Source organism: Cavia porcellus, unplaced genomic scaffold (genome assembly GCF_034190915.1).
Source record: "Cavia porcellus strain 051 isolate PalLab524CR breed Dunkin Hartley unplaced genomic scaffold, mCavPor4.1 scaffold_6, whole genome shotgun sequence".
NCBI lineage: Eukaryota > Metazoa > Chordata > Mammalia > Rodentia > Caviidae > Cavia > Cavia porcellus.
In genome coordinates, this window is record NW_026947489.1 from 22,329,623 (window position 1) to 22,349,423 (window position 19,801).

The window sequence follows — 19,801 nt, forward strand, 5'->3', positions numbered from 1 at the left end:
AGTATGATTAGATCAATAGATTTATAAAGCACATATTCACTGAGATATAATGTACATGCAGCAACATTAGCTACCCTGGTGTATAACTGAGTAAGAAACTCAAGGCACACAGCAGTCCCCAAAACACAGGATTCCCTGTACCCTTTCCCAGTTAGATTAACTTTGCTAATCTTTTTCTGACTCCTATACATCATACAACATCGATTATCAATGCATTTTATAAAGGCATCTGATAAAATTCAAACCATTTCTAACACAATAAATCATACATTTTTTAAAAAATCAAAGACCAGCTGGGCATAGTGGCGCACACCTCTAACCCCAGCACTTAGGAGGCTGAGGCAGGAGTATCACTGTGAGTTCAGGCCAGCCCGTGCTACACACAAGACCCTGTCTCCAAGAACATCTGTTGAGTCTTGAAAGCCTGAACATCAGTTTTGATAAAGCAATACTGGAGGAAAAGGAAAGTCCAAGGCATCAAAGTTTTAAGACCCACCTATAATAAGTCTTTCCCTGCAAACCAGCATTCCAAAGAGCTATATCCTTCAAGAGAAGTAAACAAAAGTCAAACCCAACTTCCACTGCCAGGAATCCTAAGAAAAAGTCAAGTTACCTATGGTTGAAGAATAGAAGATGCTGAAACCACAAGTTTTCAAGCAATTTTTATCACCTGGTTTTTAAAAAAAACTCTGCAAGTTATGAATTTAAATTAAGGTGAGCCTACCTCCAAGTTTCAACCTTCTTTCGAAGAATGTTTTTCCTTTTCAATGTATTTTTTAATTTTAGAGAATAAAAATAACAAAATGAAACAAAACAATGAGAGTGATGTTGGGTTTCAAAAACAAGACAGTAACAAATCAAGGATAGTTACTATATTGTGTACTGTTATCCTCTAAATAGTTGTTCAGACCACCAGATACAGGCACACAAAGTTAGTCAAACAATGTAAGCACTAAGCTGTTTCTTTACTTCAGTTGCCACTGGTATGGCAGATTGTGAGAGACACTCGCAGAGGCCCAGAGCTGATACAAACAAGCTTCATAAGCCGGCAGACTGGTCAGCAAAGCCAAGGCACCAACCATGAGGCTGTAGTCTCAGGGGTTTTTATACATTTAACAAGCTCCTCAGCAACCACAGCAATCACATTATTTCACTTGGAATCTTACAAAAGTGCCATAAGGTCTTTCTCAAACATCGGGTGGTTAATCAGGATGGGCACAAGGGTCAGGGGACAAGGGTCAGCATTTTTTATGGCTAACTGGGAGGGGATTTTGAGGAGTTCATCTAAAGATTAACTACAAGTTAAAACGGAATCCTAAAAAAATGGAGTGACTCTTTTTTTTGTAGTGGGAATCGAACTCAGAACTTTGGGTTTGCCAGGCAAGCGCTATGCCACTGAGCTATACTGCTGGCCCAAAGGAGTCACTTTTGCCATGTCACTAACATTTGAGAAATTTCAAGTGTGTGGCTTCTAATTTCTTCTGTGTCTATGTCTCCTGGACTTGTTGTGGGTGGGCTGGACGTCTGAGATTGCCTCTTGCTCCTTTGTCTTGACATTTTCCTGTGTTTCTGTGACTCAGCCGGTTGCTGAGTCCTGGGGACTTCCTGGATTGCCTGTCACATGGTGCAGGGAATTGGGCCAGGCACCTGAGTTCCTCCAATATGAGGTTCCCAGAGTGGTAGAGAGGAGTGGGGCAGTGGCTCACTGATGCTCCCAAGATGGCAGTGAGGCCTTGGGGCATGACCCATTGTGGTAGGCTCACTGTAGGGTACCAGGCCCTGATTTTTTTTGTTGCTTTTTTGAGACAAGGTCTCATGTAGTTCAGGCTGGGTTTGAACTGTGTAGCCCAAGCTGACCTCAATCTCACAGCAATCCTCCTGCCTCTGCCTCCCTAGTGCTAGGATTATAGACAATGTGCCATCATGCCCAGTTTGGAAGAATACACTCTTATTCTAGCCTGAAATAATTAGCACAAGTATATGTTCAAGGACAATGCATAGCAACACAATCATGCACACATGGCAACAGCCCTGGGAATGGACCAGTAGACAGAGACAAGTGCTATCAGGTTGGAAAATGAAAAGAACCATTCACTGCATACTGAGTTAAATAACAGACAAGCTTGGAACTATCTGCAGGAAACAGCTAGAGAATCACCCTGACAACAGAACTCCCAAGAATGAAAAATAATTAAAATTAACAAGACAGTTTTGCCACATTACACAAAGCTAAAGAGATAACCAGTAAACTGAAGGGAAAGGCAAAACCAAGTGCCAGAGTTAAGTTTTTTGGTGCAGCTGAGAGACAAAGAGAAAGAGTCAAAGAGGTTGTAGGCATGGGAGGGTTGCAAAAGAGTGCAAGTTCCCTCTAACTAGAACAAAGAAGTGGCTGGGCTTTTATTAGATCTGATTGGGGTGGAGTCTGGGGAGGCAGGCAAGGACAAATCAGCAGCTGATGGAGGAGTATTGGCATGGGACAAAGAGGAAACAGGAAGTATATTTTGGGCTGCAGGGAGAACAAAGAGGAAGTTGATATGCTGAAGGTTTTTTTCTTTTTTTTTTTTCTTCTTCTCTATGCTGGACCACCTCGATGAGTCAGTGAATTTCATATGGGCAGAAACCCCTCACTTAGGATCTATCCCTGTGGATGTTTCACATTCCTACTTGGTGCAAGGCTAATGAGTGGAGGACATGTTGAGAATACATGGCTCTGGAAAGATGACATCAACCTGGGGTTGCCCCACTGAGAGCCATCTAGGATAGTGCAGTGCAACGCTCTCCTGCTCTTCCCTGGCGACATTTCCTCACAGTGCAGAGACAGAGCCCGAGGCACTTCTCCTCTCAGGTCTCTCTGGAGGGAAGTGTCCATATCCAGCCCTCCTTTAACTGCTCAGCCTCCAAAACTCAGGCACCTCTTTGGCTCTGTCATGAAGTGCATGTGCAGGTATTCATTAGAGCTCCAAACATCACCCTGTGGGAGTGGGTCAGGTGGAAATGATGCAGGACACTGCTGCCTGCTTTTGCTGTAACATACAACTTGTATCTGATCCACAGTCATGACATGCACGCATGCTTAGGTGTGCATACATAAAGAACTAGCAGGGTAGGGCTATGTATGGTGGTGCATGCCTATAATCCCAGCACTTGAGAGGATGTGGCAGGAGGATCACTGCCAAATTCAGACCAGTCTGGACTGTAGTGAGACCCTGTCTCAAAACAACAAACAAACCAACAAAAAAACTAGCAAGCTAAAATGCTAGCTTGATTCAGGCATAGTGGTGCATTCTGGTACTTGGAGGTTGAAGCAGGAGGATCACTGCAAGTTTATGGCCAGCCTGGGCTACATAGTCAGTTCAATGCCAGCCTAAATTACATAGCGAGATGCTGTCTCAATAAATTAATAAATATCTTTAAAATGCTATCTTGCAAGTAGAGCAAGTACAATTTCAAGTCCTCTACAGTTTCCGACTTAATAGATACACACACCAGAGAGAACATATGAAAAGAAACAGGAAGACAAAGGAAAAAGTCTAACATAAATGTAGCCCGAATTCCAGAAAAAAAGAGAAAACAGGGCAGAATTAACATTTCAGAGTGTAACAGCTGGGACTTTTCCAGAATTCATTAAATAACTATTCAAGAAAGTCAACAAATTCCAAGGAGTGTGTATCACTGTGTAACATTTGGCCAAAAGCCCTGATTTCTCACTGGGGGTAACTGCATAGGTATGGAACACATGCTTAGGGGGGTCTGGGACAGACCTCCAGCACCAAATGAACAAAACTTTGATTTCTACTCAGCACAAATGGAAACCAGAACACAGCATGTCATCTTCACTATGCTGGTAGTGAATAATCTAGAATTCTTTTCCCTACAAAAATACCCTTCAAAAAATCAGCGATACTGTGCTGAGTGTAGTTGTGTACACCTGTATTTCCTGTAACTCAGGAGGCAGAGGCAGGAGGATTACTGTGAGTTTAAGGTCAGCCTCGGTTACAAAGGGAGTTCAAGGCCAGCCAGACTGCATAGGAAAATACTGTCTCAAAAAAAAAAAAAAAAAAAAAAAAAAAAAAATCAAGGATACTGGATTGTATACCTCATCTACCTACCAGAGCGATCTATTGGCTTCTGGAGACAGAGTCTAACTATGCAGTCCAAACCACCTTGAACTTGCTACAAAGCACAGCCCAAGTTAGCCTCAAACTCATGACCCTCCTGACTTAGCCTCTTGTGTGCCAAAATTATAAACGTGCACCACCATATGTGGCCATTTTAGAGGCGAAATGTATACTTTATTTTAGTGACTTATTCTATTGAACTCAGGGCCTCATGAATGGGCTCCAGCCCACTGAATCATGCCGCAGGAGGATGAAGGAGGAGAATGTAAAGTTCAAGCTCTGACAGGCCAACTTAGTGAGACCACATCTCAAAATTTAAAAAAAGGAGGGGCTCACACAGGCGTTATAGCTCAGTGTGAAGGCCAAGTTCAATCCTCAGTACTGTCAAAAGAAGGTGAAATTCATAGTATATGAATTATATCTCAATAAAGAGAATTATATATTAGAAGTTTTTAGCTGCTGTGGTGTAAGAAACACAAAAACTTATGAAATAGTTTTTTGCTCATGATATTGCTATAATTACTTATACAACATTGCTAATATTAGAAAAATAAATGTTTGCTCATTTATTAATCTTTTTACTCTAACATGGCCTCAACACTGTATTCAAAGAAAACAGAACCTCCACAAAAAGAATACCAGGGATCAAACCCCTGACCTCATGCTTGCCAGGCAACCACTGCACTAACCCAGCCATTGCTTCTTTTTTGTTGTTGGTTTTTTGTCCTGTTTTTTAAGACAGGGTCTTGGACCAGGTCTTGGCGGTCCTGAGCTCACTATGTACTTAAGGCTGGCCTTGAACTTTCAGCAACCCTCCTGTCTCAGCCTTCCAAATGCTAGGATTATAGGCATGCACCACCATGCTCTGCCCATTATGTTGTTTTTAAAAATGTTACTACAATAAAATTAAAAAATAAAGTTTTGCTACTTATGAAGTCAGTACACAAACATTAATCCTGTTTTCATGTTGCTGATAAACAGCTTGAAAACAAAACTTATGAAAGTTTATTTACAATGGTATCAAAACTTAAGCATCCCCTACACTACATAAAAAACTATGACCATACTTTTCAGAAAATTTAAATTATTTTATTTTTTCAAGAAACAAATGAACCAGAATCATGAGCAAAAGACAGTACTGTCAAGGGGCCAATTCTCCCCAAATCAATCTATTGCTTGATGCAATTCCAACCAAAATTCTGTTTTTCTAGAGAAACTTAATAGTGGAACCTAAAATTTTCAGTGGTACCTGGTTCACAATGTCGATTCTACAATTCTGGTCACAAACCAAACTGGATGAGAACCTAATCAAATTCCCCTACAACATCAACATTGAACCTAAGCACTGAATTTGACTTGGTTCTCAACTCAGTTTGCAACCAGAATCAAGGAGAATCAAGTTTGTGAACTAAGATACCACTGTATATGAAGATGTAAAATTCCAAAAATATTTAAGAGACTAAAAAATTACAGGGTGAAAAAAAAATTACAGGGTGAAAGATTTGCAAGATACAGAAGACCTGTGAGAAATCCCTTCAAGAACAATGAGGTATTACTGGTGCACGAATAGGCACACAGACGAGTGAAAGACACTAAAGGACCCAGAAACAAGCCCAGGTCAGACAATCCAAACCAAAGATGGTGCTGCTGGGCACCAGGAAGGATAGTCTTTTCATAACCGGTGCTTGGACATTGGATGTCTACACAGGAAGGAAGATTTCAACTCCATTTCAAGGTGGGCATGGTGCTGCTGCATGCTTGTGACTCTAGCACATGGGAGCTGTTGAGGCAGGAGGACCACAAGTTCAGCACCAGCCTGGACTGTATAGACCTTGTCTCAAAAAATACACACAAAAAACCAGTAACTCTTCTTCATACATATAAATTTGAAGGGAAATGTGTTAGGCTTTTTAGCACTGAGACAAACAGATAGATAAAAAGGCCTTTATTGAGGGTATGAGAGGATCAAAGAATGCAAGTTCTCTCTGACCCAGACAAAGAAGTGGCTGGACTTTTACTAGATCAGATTGGGGTAGAACATGGGGAGCCGGGAAAGGTGACATATTAGCAGCTGACTGGGGGAATGCCGGTGTGCATGTACACTAAAGAAAAGAAGTTTGTTTTGGGCTGAAGGGAAAAGAGGAAATGGATAAGCTGTTATCTCTAGCTCCTGTGCCAGGCTGGTGTTATGCTGTTGATTGATGACCTGCTGTTAAGCTTTGTGTCTAGGTGGCCCCCCACAAGCCTCATGCAATCAGATGCAGCTGAATCTAGCATTCTGAGTGGCTTATTGTCTAACACTGGGATTGGTGGCATGAGTGCTGCACCCATCCAGGAGCGGAGCTGGCATACAATATAAGAGTGGGAAGGTGTGTTTTTCCTCTTCTGCTGTTTGCACTTGCTGTTTGTAGTGGCCATGCATAGCTGCCCCGCCATGCTATCCTGCCTTGGAGCCAGCTGAGTATGGACTGAAACCTCCAAGAACTGTAAGAAATAAACCTTCCCTTGCTTCATGTTGAGTGTCAGGTATTTTGTCTCAACAAGAAAATAGTAACTAAGATACCTGGTGAATTTCATATGGGCAAAAAACCATCCTTCTCATCTTTTGGTTGTTTAGAGAGGTAAAGACTCCCTTAGACTGCTTTCTGTTTAACGGGGCATCGTGATAGGGGCTGATGTAATTGTTGGGATGATGGGTAATGTCCAAGTAGAAGCTGGTGCCAGGGGTCTCATTCAAAATGAGAAGTTCTTTGTTAGTAAAGGCCCATATCCTGGATTGGAGAAATCTCAAAAGAAGTTTAAAGGCACAGGGTGCTGAGAAGCAAAAAAAAAAAAATTATGGTGAGAAGACTACAATGGGGAGGAGGATGGGAACCCAGGAATCGAGGATGGGCCAACAAGTGGACCTGGGAGAGGAGCCAGTGGTCCTTTAGTATGTTGGCAGCCAGGTTTTGGAGTTTGTTTACCTCATTTTTGACAATACCTGATTGATTTACAAAGCAACAGCATTCTTTTCCCAACATGGCACAGGTACCACCTTTTTCAGCTGACAGGACATCAACTGCTCAACGGTTTTGGAACACTACAAGCAAATTGATTTGATCTTGGGGGAAGTCAACAGACTTTGAGACACTGTACATAGTTGTTCGTGAGACAACTGAGTATACAAATGGGTAGCTACCCCAACATCTCTGGCACCCATGTCGATGGCTGAGAAGCAGCCTGAACCTGTTAGAATCGTAGTGAGAGGTCTGCTATTGCTTGGAAGGAAGGTCCCTTTTTGTCCCAGAACTCCCACAGCATTATGTTCCTGAGAGGTAATCAGAATACAGGGTTGGGCTGAGTTTAGGAGAGCGAGGGCTGGGACCGGTAAGAGGAAGGGCCTCTTTTACAGAATGAATATAGACAGTATATAGAAGTGGTGGGTCAAGTGGCTTGGACAGGGAACCCTTGGATGCTTTATAGAGAGGTTGGCCTAGAGTTGCAAAGTTAGGAACCCAAAGGCAAAAGAAGTTGGCTAGACCAAGAAAAGACAGAAACTGTTGCTCTGTAGTTGACAATGGAAGGTCATGAAGGAGGGCTTTGCCATCAGCAGTAATCAAATGAGTGATGGGAGTAAGGGTGAGCTGCAAATATTTGACTTCCGGTGAAGCTATTTGGGGTTTGGTGGTGGACACTACACCACAACCTGTGAGAAAGCTGAGAAGGGTAACTGCGTGGCTAGCACATAAGATGGGGAAAAGAGAAGATCATCTATGTACTAGAGAAGAATCTGGATTTGAGATCAAGAGCTATGAGGTCAGCAGCAAGGGGTTGGCTGAAGAAGTGAGGACTGTCCCTGAAGCCCTGGAGTAGGACTGTCCATGTGAAAGTGAAGAGATCTTGACAATCATGGTGTAAAGGGATAGTAGAAAAATGCATCTTTAAGATCCAACACAGAAAAGTGGAAGGCAGACGGGATATGAGACAACATAGTATAAGGGTTTGGTACCCCTGGGTGAACTGGCATCACTGCATTGTTAATGACTCTGTGGCCTTGTATTAAGTAGTAGGGACCATTGGGTTTGAGTACAGAGAGAACAAGAGTATTGCAGGGCAAGTGGGTGACCTTAAGAAAGCCACTGGTTAACAAGTGATGGATTTAAGTTTGAGTCCTTTTTGGTGTTTAGGGGCTACTAGGTACTGGGGGACTTGGGGAAAGACCAAAGAGTTTTTGAGGCAAATCAGCCTCAAGGGGTGGCATGAGTAGGGTTGGAGGTGTTTTAGACTATAGGGTCAACAAGGGGAGAGGGAAGAGGAGAGGTGGAGGGAGCAGCATATAGCAGTTGGGTCTGAAATATGAGAGCCATGGAGAGAAAGTATAAGGAAAATTGAGTTTCTGGAGGAGGTCTCTACCTAAGACGGGTTTGGGGCAGGTTGCGATAATAAGAATGTTGTGAATAAAGAAAAGGGTTTAGAACCTACAAAGGATGGGTCCTGTCTGCAGGGTGGCCATCAACCCTACAAGGGAGGCTGCGGATCGGTTACATTAACCTGAAAACTCAGGAAGAATACTACAGGTGGCCCCAGGTCAACAAGAGTTTCACCTGCAGCAAGGTTAGGGCTCTGAGGATACCTTTGGCCTGAGCCCCGTCAATCCCCTTCAGCGGCGATGCCAAGTAGTTCAGTCAACGACGATGCAGTGACACTTCCAGTGACCCTCGAGACTGCAGATGTGACATGGTCCAGGTGGTGGCCGTGGGTTAGGTCAGTCATGTGCCTAGTGTCTTTCTTTGCTGCATTGAAGCATGGTCCTGGGGGGCTCAGGTTTTAGATAAGCCTTTGGCCAATTTTATTTTGAGCCCCGAGTGCCACAGTTAGAAGTTGGCATTTAAATTTAGCCTTTTCAAGATTACCCTGTTTTTGTTGTTCCTCTCTACTGCTGAAGACATGGAAAGCCACATTTAGAAGGTCTCCCTGAGGAGAGTCAGGGCTAAGGTCTGACTTTTTGAATTTGGCTGTAATACTAAGTGTCATTTGGGAGATAAAATGGGAATTAGTAAGATTGGTCCCTTCAGGGGTAAAGGGAATCTACATCAGGAAATTTGGTGAGGGTTTCAGTGAGGTGAGTTAGAAACTCAGTGGGGTTTTCATCGGTCCGCTGTGTTTGTTCCTAAAGTTTTCGGTAATTAGCCTATTTACGTAAAATTTTTTGGAAACTTTGTCAGGATACAGTCAATCATCTGGGCCATATGCCATGAGCCATTGGCATTGGATTGTGATCCTACTGGGGGTCCTCATTTGGCATTGCAATTGCTTTGGAGGGGTGATTAGGATCTGTGTGATGTTTTGTTTTGTTTTTGGTACCTGGGATTGAACTCATGACCTCACACTTGCTAGGCAGGTGCTTATGCCGCTTAACTGAATCCCCAGCACCTATTTGATGTGTGTGTTCTGACACAGTTTGAGCTGCCTGTCAGAGTTATATATATATATATATATATATATATATATATAATTTTTTTTTTTGAGAAGAGTAGAAGTAAGAACATAGAGCTCTTTGTAGGCTAAATCATAGCATTGAATGACAAACCTAAGTTCTTTGGCGTAATTATATGGGTCAGCAGCAAAGGATCCTGAGTGTTGGGAGATACAGGAAAGATCAGGGAGGAAAAAAGGGACATGAACATGGCCTAAGTCTTTAGGACCTGCCACTTCACAGAGAGAAATGAGAGGTGGAGGTGAGCACCAAGTCAAAGGTGGTTGAGGCAGGGAGAAGGTTGAGACGGTGATGTTTGGAAGGGGCAAGATGGTGGCAGATGGGAGGGGCACAAGATGGCAGTGGGTGGGAGGAGCGAGATCTGGTGTGGTGTGCTGGCAGAGTATGGCGAAGGCAGAACAGGAGAGGAATGGGAAGAAGAGTGGTGAGGAGTGGGGGACAAAGAAACGGAGACAAACATATTAGCAGCAGATTGGGGGAGTGGTGGTGCACATGCGTGCGAAAGGAAGGAGGATGTTTGTTTTGGGCCGAAGGGAAAAGAAAGAGGAAATGGATACGCTGTTATCTCTGGCTCCTTTGGTGTGCTGGGCCACTGCCATAACCTGGTGAATTTTATATAGCAGAAACCCTTCAAAATGCACATCTAAATGTAAAAGAGAAAAATAATAAAGCTTCTAGAAAATAATAAAGAAAAGTAACTTCATAACCTCCAAGAGATTTTCAAAATAAAACAGACCATTCTCACATCCAACCATGTTGGGACTCATGGGACTCAGCACAGCGGCTATAGGTTAAGATTTAGACAGCAGCTTTCCTGATGAGTGTGGAAAAGGACATCAGGAGGCACCTACTGAAACCTGGATGTTCTGACCCTGACACAGTGCACTCACCAGGAAAATGCAGCTCCCTACTCTTTTTTTCTTTCTTTCTTTCTTTTTTTTTTTTTTTTTTTTTTGCGGTACCAGGGATCGAACTCAGGACCTTGTGCTTGCCAGGCAGGCGCATACACCACTAAGCTAAATCCCCAGCCCACCCCATTCTTTTTCTAATGAAAATCTAGTAAGCAAACTGTTTTCCTTGATTTCTATGAGATTTTCTAGCAAATTACTGAAGCCAATATGGAAGGAGTTTGTGAGAATCTCAACTTTGCAGCCAAGTTGGACAGAAGTTGTGGGTACTGTGGAGATTCTCTGCTTGGGCCAGGACTCTGAAGCAAAAGCAAAGGATGCTGGGAACCACAGTTGTGGGACTGAGTCCTTGGCATACTGGGGTCTTGCACAGTGCTGGACCTGAGCTAAGCTATAGGACACATAGTCATTAGAAGGCAGTCATTTATGAGGAAAAAGCCCACTAGTATTCAGAAAGTGGAATTGCTATGACAGGAATGAATTATTACATGGGTATAGATAACAAGTTTTCCTTTACATTGGTATACACATACAACATTAGCCTTTAAAAAGATGGAAATCTGGAGCTGGGGATTTAGCTCAGCGGCATAAGCACCTGCCTTGCAAGCAGGCGGTTGTGAGTTCAATCCCCGGTACCGATTAAAAAAAAAAAAAGAAAAAAAGATGGAAATCCTACAACATGAGACAACACAGATGAACACTGAAGATTTTCTTTCTTCAGTATGAGGAATCGAATCCCAAGCCCTCACGCTGAGTTTAATTGATAGTCTTTTAAGGTTTTGTTTTGTTTTGTTGAGACAGGGTCTAAATCACTAAGTTTCCCAGGCTAGTCCCAAGCTTGTGATCCTCCTGCCCATCCTCCAAGACTGCCGGGATCAAAGGTATGTACCACCATGACCAGCTTTGAAGATATTTATGTTATTTTATTTTTCAGTCTCTAGTTTTTTGGAGACAAGATCTTACTATATAGTCCAAGCTGGCCTCAAACTCACAGCAATCCTCTTGCCTCAATCTCCCAAATGCTGGGATTGTGAAGTTTTTAAATTAAAATACTGTGTTTATATCACATTTTTGTCTCCCACCATTTCTATGTCTGACCACCACTACCATACCCTATCGTAACATTCCACACATACTTAAAAGCAAGCCAAGTGTGGAGCTTCATCTTGAAAAACTATACACAGGCAGTCTGGACAACACTTTCTTGGCGATGGAACCTGGATGACAAAATATTGTGGGGAAAGTTCTCCCTTTGCTTTCTAGAGACAGATCCTGTTACAGAAATACAATATAACAGAAAATGTTAACAGTTTAAATTATTTCCCTGAAGACTTTCCTAAGAGAAATATAGCATACAGAAGGACAAATACTGGATTCCACTTCTACAAGGTATCTAAACAAGTCAGACTCAGGGATGGTGGCTGAACGCTCACAGGTGAGGTTTGGGGCACACTGACAAGGGTCAGCAATGCAGGGTGAGAAAGTGCTTGAGATCAGCAGTGCAACACTGTGCTTATATTGAATCGTTCAAAATCTATTTAAAGAGTAGATCTGATGCTAAGTGTTCTTACCACAATAAAATTAAAAATTCAGAATTGCTAACTGTGGCATAATTACATAATGGAATGTCTTACAGCAGTAAAATAAGCGCATTAGTAAAATTCATTTTAAAATTATAAAAAATATTTAAAAATTAAAAAATCAGTATCTGTAATATAGAAGAATCTCATAAATAAGATGTTAAACCAAACAAGGCAGATGTACTAAAATACATGCAATATCATCACTTTTACAGAGTCTGAAACCAAGAAAAACTAAGTTATATTGTTCATGGATACACAGAAGAAAGTACACCATGAAGACAAGAAGATTATTATCCCCAAAGGCAGAGAACAGTCCATTGTGAGGAAAAGGTTATAAAGGAGACATTTCTAGATTTTTCTTTTTTGGCAGTATTGAGAATTGAACTCAAGAGTTTTCACCCTGAGCTACATTCTCAGTTCTCTTTTAGTTTATATTTATGACCATCTCACTAAGTTGCTCAGACTGTGCTCACACCTGTGATATTTCTGCTTCAGCCTCCCAGAGTCCTGGGCCTACAGCTATATGCCACCACATCTGGATATGTTCTATTTTGTTTTGTTTTTTTGGTACCAGGGAATGAATTTATGACCTTGTGCTTGCCATGCAAGCTCTTGTGCCACTGAGCTTAACCCCCCGGCCCTGTTTGTTTTTAAGACACCCTTCTGCTCTGTAATTCAGGATGGCCCTGAATTCACTATGTAGCCCAGGCTGACCTAGAACTTTCAAGGATTCTCCTGCTTCAGGTTCCTAAATGTTGGGATTAAGACATGTACCACCACGTCCAGCTATTATTTGGATTTTTGAGACAAAGTCTGTGTAGCCCAGTGAGAATGTTTCAATAAGATACAGGAATTTTTGAACAAATTAAACTCAATAGTTCCTTTCTATTGTAGGAAATGAGTCCTTACATTGTAAGTCCAAGAACTAGTACTTTCTGACTTTGATTTCTATTTTTCATTCGGCTAATATTTACCCCTATAACCAGTCTGCGCCAGGCAGCATGGTAGAGTGCAAAGATGAGAGATAATTACTGCTTCCTAACTAGCGGGAAATAGACACACCAACACATAATTACAATGCAATGGGATAAGTCTGACATAAAATGTTTTCTTAAAAGTCTGATAAGCTCCCAGATGAAGGAAAAAAAAAACAAGAAAACTGTTAGAGAAGCTTTACAAAAACACAGAATTGGAGAGGAACTTTCGAGGCAGGATAGGGCCTGTGAAGAGTAGTCTGCACTATCTGGACAGAGACTAAGGTAGAGGAGTAGGTGTGTGGTTAGGGCAACAGGTACTCAAAGGCCTCATGATTCCACAGTATAGTCAGCTAAGCTAGAAATTAACAGGCAGGCAGGGAGGGAGTCAGCACAGGACTTGGCACACATGCAAACTGGGTGGAGATGGAGGGGAAGGCCTGCCGCCTCCTTAGAGAACGACAGCAGCCTGGAATTGGCACCACCTGGCCCACTGAGCCTACCTAAGGTGTCTGATGCCTAGGTGGGTAACCCATATTCCTTTCTGTTCTCCCAAAATGCCTTTGTTCTTTCTACATTAGAAGTGGAAGATAAGCTGATGTTAACAATGCCCACCGCACGTCCTTGCTACATGACGCGCTTCTTCCCATTGGATATTAAACTACTATACTTGTAGTCCTATACCTTGATTGTAGTTTGACCCGTAGCTACTCAGGTTGTGATTTGGTGTATAAATTACCCATGGACAAAGCCTCAGCAGCAACTCACTTTCAGGATCTCTCGTCTCTCAGTAGCTTTCTCTCAATAATCTTTTCCTATTGTTAATCTCCTTGGTCCTTGTATCCACTCTTTGGTTAATGAGAGATATGAATGAACTCAGCACATCTGACCTCTAATAGGCTGAGTCACTTTCCCGTAGCACTAAGGGATTTAGATTTAATCCTACAGGTAACAGAGATCTCAGAGGCTTTTACCATTAAGTTCCCAAAGTAATTTTACAGCTACCTTTGACCTCTTTATCTTTTCCTTCTTTAAGGAAAAAAAAAGCTAAAAATACAGAAAAGTATAGAAGATAGACTGAGACCCATGTACTCACCAGCCAAATTTAAGAAGTTAAATTATGTCCCATTTTTCTTTCAAAGGCAACGAAACATTTCAGATATATTTTAAAATCTCACTCCCATTAGTCTCTCCCCTCTTCCTCCCACAGGTAACACTGACTAATCTACATACTCATACTTCCCCCCATACTGTTATCTCTCTTTCCTTTTTTTTTTTTTTTTTTTTTTTTTTTTTTTTGGTGTTTTGAGATAGGGTCTTGCTATGTTTTCAGACTGGCCTTGAACTCACAGCAATCCTCCTGCCTCAGCCTGAGTGCACCACCATGGCCAGCTACATTTTGTTCTCTTCTTACATATCTACCACTATGACTATCAGTTTTTTTGTTTTTATAGTGCTAAAGTTCAAACTCAGGATTTCATGTATGCCAGGCAAGTCTGCTACCACTTAACTACATCTCCAGCCCTAAATAACTCTTAGCTTCCTCATCAGTAAAATAAGACAATAGCTACCTCTCAGGGTTATCCCTAAGGTTGCAAATTATATGTAGAAAGTGGCCACCATGGTGACTGGAGCTGGAAGTGATTCAAGACCTGGGAAGTTCATTCCCTACTAAAATCCTATAAATTACTTTCTGTGAATGGAGCAACTCAGCTTACAAAATGCTGGCTCAGCTGAATCTACTTACTATTTCCTAGACTTCTGCTCTCTCACCGTTCCTGCCCCTTCATCTAGACCGCGGCACACAGGTGCTATTGACTTACACTGGTGGCATGGAACCCACTCCACCTCACACCATTAGTGCTCCATCTCTTGTAACTTGAAAGAGCCCGAAGAAAGCCTGATGTTACGCGAGCTGCTTTGGAGTCAGGCGGCTGTTAGTTCAGATCCTTTCTCCCACATTTAATCATCAACTGGACCATAAGCGCCTGCCTGGCAAGTGCGAGGTCAAGAGTTCAATACCCGATACAAAATAACAACAATAATAACGAAAGTAAAAATAAACCCCAATTGGTCTTTCAGCAGTGAGCCCTCTTTGTGCTTCAGACCCTCCATATATAAAAAGAGGGCGATTTTACCACTTCTCTGGGTAACAGAACCCTTACTCCGTATTTCGCACTCTTTGAAGCCATTTATTGCAAGTATTTAATCCCAGCAAAGCTGTAAGCAGAAACCATCTCTCCCACGTGACAGACGACAGCGTACTTTACACCAGCGATACACTGGGTGACAGGAGGGCGGGGGTCCTGGTTCTCGCTCAGAAGGTTAGCAGGGCGGCGCCGGAGTCTGGCCTACGACCACCCGCGGCCAAGTCCTGAGGCCCTGGGTACCGAGAGCACTCAGAAGGCCCAGGCCGCCAGCGCGAACCAGGGCACCCTCGAGACCTCCAGCTCAGGGACGGGATGCCAACAAAAGACCTGGGCCACAACTGGCAGTTCGCGGTCTAAGGCGCGCCGCACTCACCTCTCTCGCCGACTTGGGCCGGGCGGAACCAAAATCCAAACTCCGCGCGTAGACACCACGTCCCCAGAGCGCTCTCCAGCTCACTTCGCGCCGCCGAGCGGGAAATCGTGATTGGCTGCATCCAGAGGCAGATGTCCAATACCATAGCCCCTTTCATTTCTCCCCGCCCAGGGCGGGGCCGACGTATGGCGTCGGGCGGGCCACGTATTCCCAAAGCCCAATCGGAGTCCCTAAGGGCAGGTCAGGTGAATGTGGTATTAGCTGATTTCCGGTGCTGGCGGAGTCCTTTGTTTTTATGTTTCTCTGTCTGTAAGGGATTTAACTGAATCAGGAACTAGGACCGTGGTGTTATTGGCAGGAGCTCAGACTTCACTTTTCTCGCAGGATAGGCCAAGTCGCTGGGTCTTTAGATTCTGATCGTCTAGCCCTGAGGATTTAGTGAATAGGTCTTTAGGTCCCCTTTGGTAACGCTGGCCTCTGCCCTACCCTTATTCTTGCGCAAGCAACCGTAAATTGTCATTGGTGGGGAAGTGGGATGAAATCTCAGATGCTTCAAGGGATACTGAAGTTCCTGAGTGGGGTGCTTAAATTGCATCTGACTGTCCCCCATCCACAATGCGGAGCCTGTCATACCGGGAGATCTTTTGTCCTCTATTTCTTCCCACCTTGTCTTCTCTCTTTTAAGAAAAACCGAGGGCATGTAAATTGATGCAGCCATTATGGGAACTAGTTTCTAAATAAATTCTATCTAGTGGTTTCTAAATAAATTAAAAATATAACTATCCTGTGACCCAGCAATACCCCTACCAAAGGAAATGAAATCACCTCCTAAAAATATCTGTACTCCCGTGTTCGCTGCAGTGTTATTCACATTAGCCAAGTTTAGAAAACAAGCTAAGTGTCAGATAAGGCATGAATGAATGAAGAAAATTATAACAAAAAATAGTAGAATATCGGCCCTAAAAAAGAACACGATCTGGCCAATTTGTCACAACATGGGTGAGCCTGGAGAATGTTATACTAAAGGAAGCAAACCAGTCACAGAAAAATCTTAAATGATCTTTTACGCGAAATCTAAAAAAATTCAAAGCACCTCAAATACACAAAAATAGAGAAAACCATTAGCGTGGAGAGAGCTGTAGGTGAGAGGATACAAAAATAGCAGGTATGTCCAGTGACTAAATCTGGAGAGCTGATGCACAACCTGAAAACTATAGATAATAAACACTTTCTGAATATTGTATTCATACTAAATGAGTAGGCTTTGGCTGCTGCTGCACAAACATTTTTAAAAAGTACTGAAAAGCCAGGCGTAGAATTCAGTTTAATTATCTTAATTGGCTTTATTTTTGACTTTAGAATCCAGCTGTTAACACTTCATTCCATAAACTAGAATGGGTGTTGTAGAAAGATGGCTTCATAGACAGGAAAGGGCTGAAGACACTGGCAAAAAAACAGAAGTGAATTGGTTGGGGTTTGCTTGTTTGTTTGTTTTGTTTTGTTTGTATTTTTTGTTTTTTATTTTTGAGACAGGGTCTTGTGTAGTTTAGGCTGGTCTTGAACTCCAGGGGATTCTCCTGCTTCAGCCTCCTAAGTGCTGGGCTTACAGATGGGCATCACTATACCCAGCTCTCAACTGGTTCTCTCAAATCTCTGTATAAGGCAGAGGCTGAGGACAAACTAGAAAACTTGTTAGTTAATATCATATTACTTTAGGTTATTTTTGTAATGTGTAAAGGGTGTAAAGATTAAAGCAGAGGGAACTTCATTATCAGCCAATTAAAACTTGCCTATTGAGGAAATTTGGTTGTCTCTCTCCTCTTTCCTCTCTCCTCTCTCAGTTTCTAGGAAGGTCAGACATGGACTTTGTTCTCAATGACTCCATTTTTATTTTTAGGTTTGTCTCCTGGGCCCAGTGCATGACCCTAGTCCAAAACAACGGGGTCCTGTCATTTTTATTTAACAATAACAAAAACATACATGTATATATACTCCTGTATTTATCTAACATTTTATTCCCTTTTATTTTCTCCTCCTCTGTCTAGGGTTGGTTTCTTTTTCTCTACACCCCTCCACCCACCCGTTTGTCCTTCCTCTTTTAGTAGACTGACACCATGGACCTTAGTTTTTGGCTTTCCACTAAGAGGAAAAGAGTGGGGGAGAGCCTGCCACCACATCCTTGCATCCTCTGCAAGGAATTAGATCCTTGCAGAAGCCTCTATCTGCAACCTAACCCTTTGCCTCCTCACACTTTCCTCTTAAAGACTTTTAGAGTAGATTAATATCTCTGGGTAGGTAAAAGTTTTCTTTTCCTTTTTGATCCTTTTCTTTTCTTTTCTTGGTCCAGGACCATTTTCCCCTTTCCCCAAACTCTGGGCATTTACCTGGCCAGCTCTTGGTGGTCTCACTGGTCTCAGCGGTAAGCAGTGACCTCCCCAGCTTGTCCCATCAGCCTTGGAGGGCTGCTGTCTATATCCTAAAGGGCAGTGGTGCTCCATCCTGATTTGCTGACAATTTGGTTTTGTCAAGATGTCTTTCTTCGCACTCCATGAATGGGCAGCCTTCATTGGACAGAAGAGAATGGAGACGCCACGGATTGACAGCAGGGACAGGCTTCATATGTGAGAACCAGGAAGCAGAAGTGCGGCAGAATAACCCGCAGACTCACACAGTCAGCCCTGCGTGCTCCGTGAGGTTGGGGCACAGAACCCTCCTCCTTACACTGCTGCTGGGGGTGCCCCTGCTTGTGTGGACCGAGAGTTCTTACCTGACAGCGGGTCTGTCTTGAAAGTGAACCTGGCTACCTCTTGCTCTCTCTTGTGCTTCCGCCACATGTCACAGGATAAAGTAGCATGAAGGGCCTCGCCAGCTGCAGGCCCCTTGGCCTTGGACTGCCCAGCCACCAGAGCTGTAAGCAGTGCATCTCTGTTCTTTATAAACAGTCTATTTATTATTTGTTTTGTGGTATTTCGTTTTCTTTTTTGGAGACAAGTTCTCTCTGTATAGTTCAGGCTGACCTTGAATTCACTATGTAGTCCAGGCAAGCTCAAGCTCATTCTCCTGCCTCAGCCTCCTGAGTGCTGGAACGACAGGCGTGCCTGCCTGCCTAACTGTGGCATTCTATTGTAGCAACACAAAACGGACTAAGACGAACTGTCACTTAATTTCTTATTTTTGGAACAATACCATCACCTCAGCTATAAGCCTCGGATCCTCAGTCCTCGGCTCTATTTCCATTTCAAGGGACTGGAATCTTCTTAGCAGAAGGGGAACCACAGAGGACCTCAGGATCTCATCACATCTACCTAATCCTCCTCATTTTGGACCTGCTCTTCACTGCAGCTCTAGAAATACCTGATCTCATCTGTTTCTGTCTCTTTTTAAGACACCAGATGATGTTATGTGTCAACTTTCCTGGGCCCAGGCATGCCTGGAGACTCGATAAAGCATCACTCTGGATATTTCTGTGAAAGTGTTTTGGATGAGACTAGCATTTAAATCAGTAGAGGCGAGTGAAGTGGGTTAGCCTCTGTCTTCCAACACGTCATTCACTGGACACCGTAAGCAACAGAAATGTACTTCTCATAGCTGTGGAGGTTGAGAAGTTCAAGGTCAAGGAGCCTCTTGCTGGCCGGAGACTCCTCTCTGAGTCTCAGGTGGTGGGGGAGGGAAAGAGCCCTCTCCTGTCTCTTCTCACACTGGCACTGATCTGGACGTGAAAGATGCCATCCCACACCAGGGTGGGCAGCACTTCAGTGTAGGGTCTGGGGACACAGAACAACCCCAATAATGTGAGAGGGGCGCAGCCCACTAGAACCAAAAGAAAGAAAGGAGGCGTGTTTATTAAGAGAGAAATAGCTCCCAATAGTTGGGAGGGTACCCAAATGTGGGCAGCCACAGGACTCTTTCTCTAGCTATTATACCCAAAAATGACCAGGGCTCGGATCACTCTGAGTTAATGTCAACTTGTAAGACTCCAACCGGCTTACTTTACCTAGAAACAGGCCCGTGAGGAGTCAAGATATACAGTAAGCACACATCTGCAGGGGCCTGTTGGCCTCTATTCTATTCAAGTGGATTGTTAAAAGGACAAAGTGAGAAGGGAAAAAACATTTTCCAGATAGGGAGGAGCAGGAGCTGTCATAGTGGGCATCTGTCACCTCGCTGTTACCTTGCTGGCACATCCCTGGACTTCCTGGTCCTCCTGGTTCTCATT

The 19,801-nt window shown here is 43.2% G+C and overlaps 1 protein-coding gene and 1 long non-coding RNA gene across 4 annotated transcripts in view; both read right to left on the reverse strand.

The window, feature by feature from the left end:
- The window catches only part of Blm (BLM RecQ like helicase), an 81,088-nt gene extending 65,363 nt beyond the window's left edge, over nucleotides 1–15,725 (reverse strand). Inside the window, exon 1 of one of the 3 annotated variants that reach the window (XM_003475754.5) lies at nucleotides 15,586–15,725. Coding sequence is in view for 2 of the 3 variants with exons in the window: in XM_063250067.1 (XP_063106137.1) it covers nucleotides 14,886–14,896 (11 nt within the window). In the remaining variant the exon portion in view is untranslated. Of the gene's footprint in view, nucleotides 1–14,885; nucleotides 15,542–15,585 lie in introns of those variants that run through there. The other 2 variants (XM_063250067.1, XM_063250068.1) reach the window with 2 other exon arrangements.
- Nucleotides 15,726–16,908: 1,183 nt separating this feature from the next.
- On the reverse strand, nucleotides 16,909–18,203 carry LOC106028882 (uncharacterized). The gene is made up of 2 exons (XR_001202507.3): nucleotides 17,970–18,203; nucleotides 16,909–17,028 (listed from the first exon to the last, which is right to left on the reverse strand). It is a non-coding gene; the product is annotated as an uncharacterized LOC106028882 (long non-coding RNA).
- Between the last annotated feature and the right edge of the window lie 1,598 nt (nucleotides 18,204–19,801).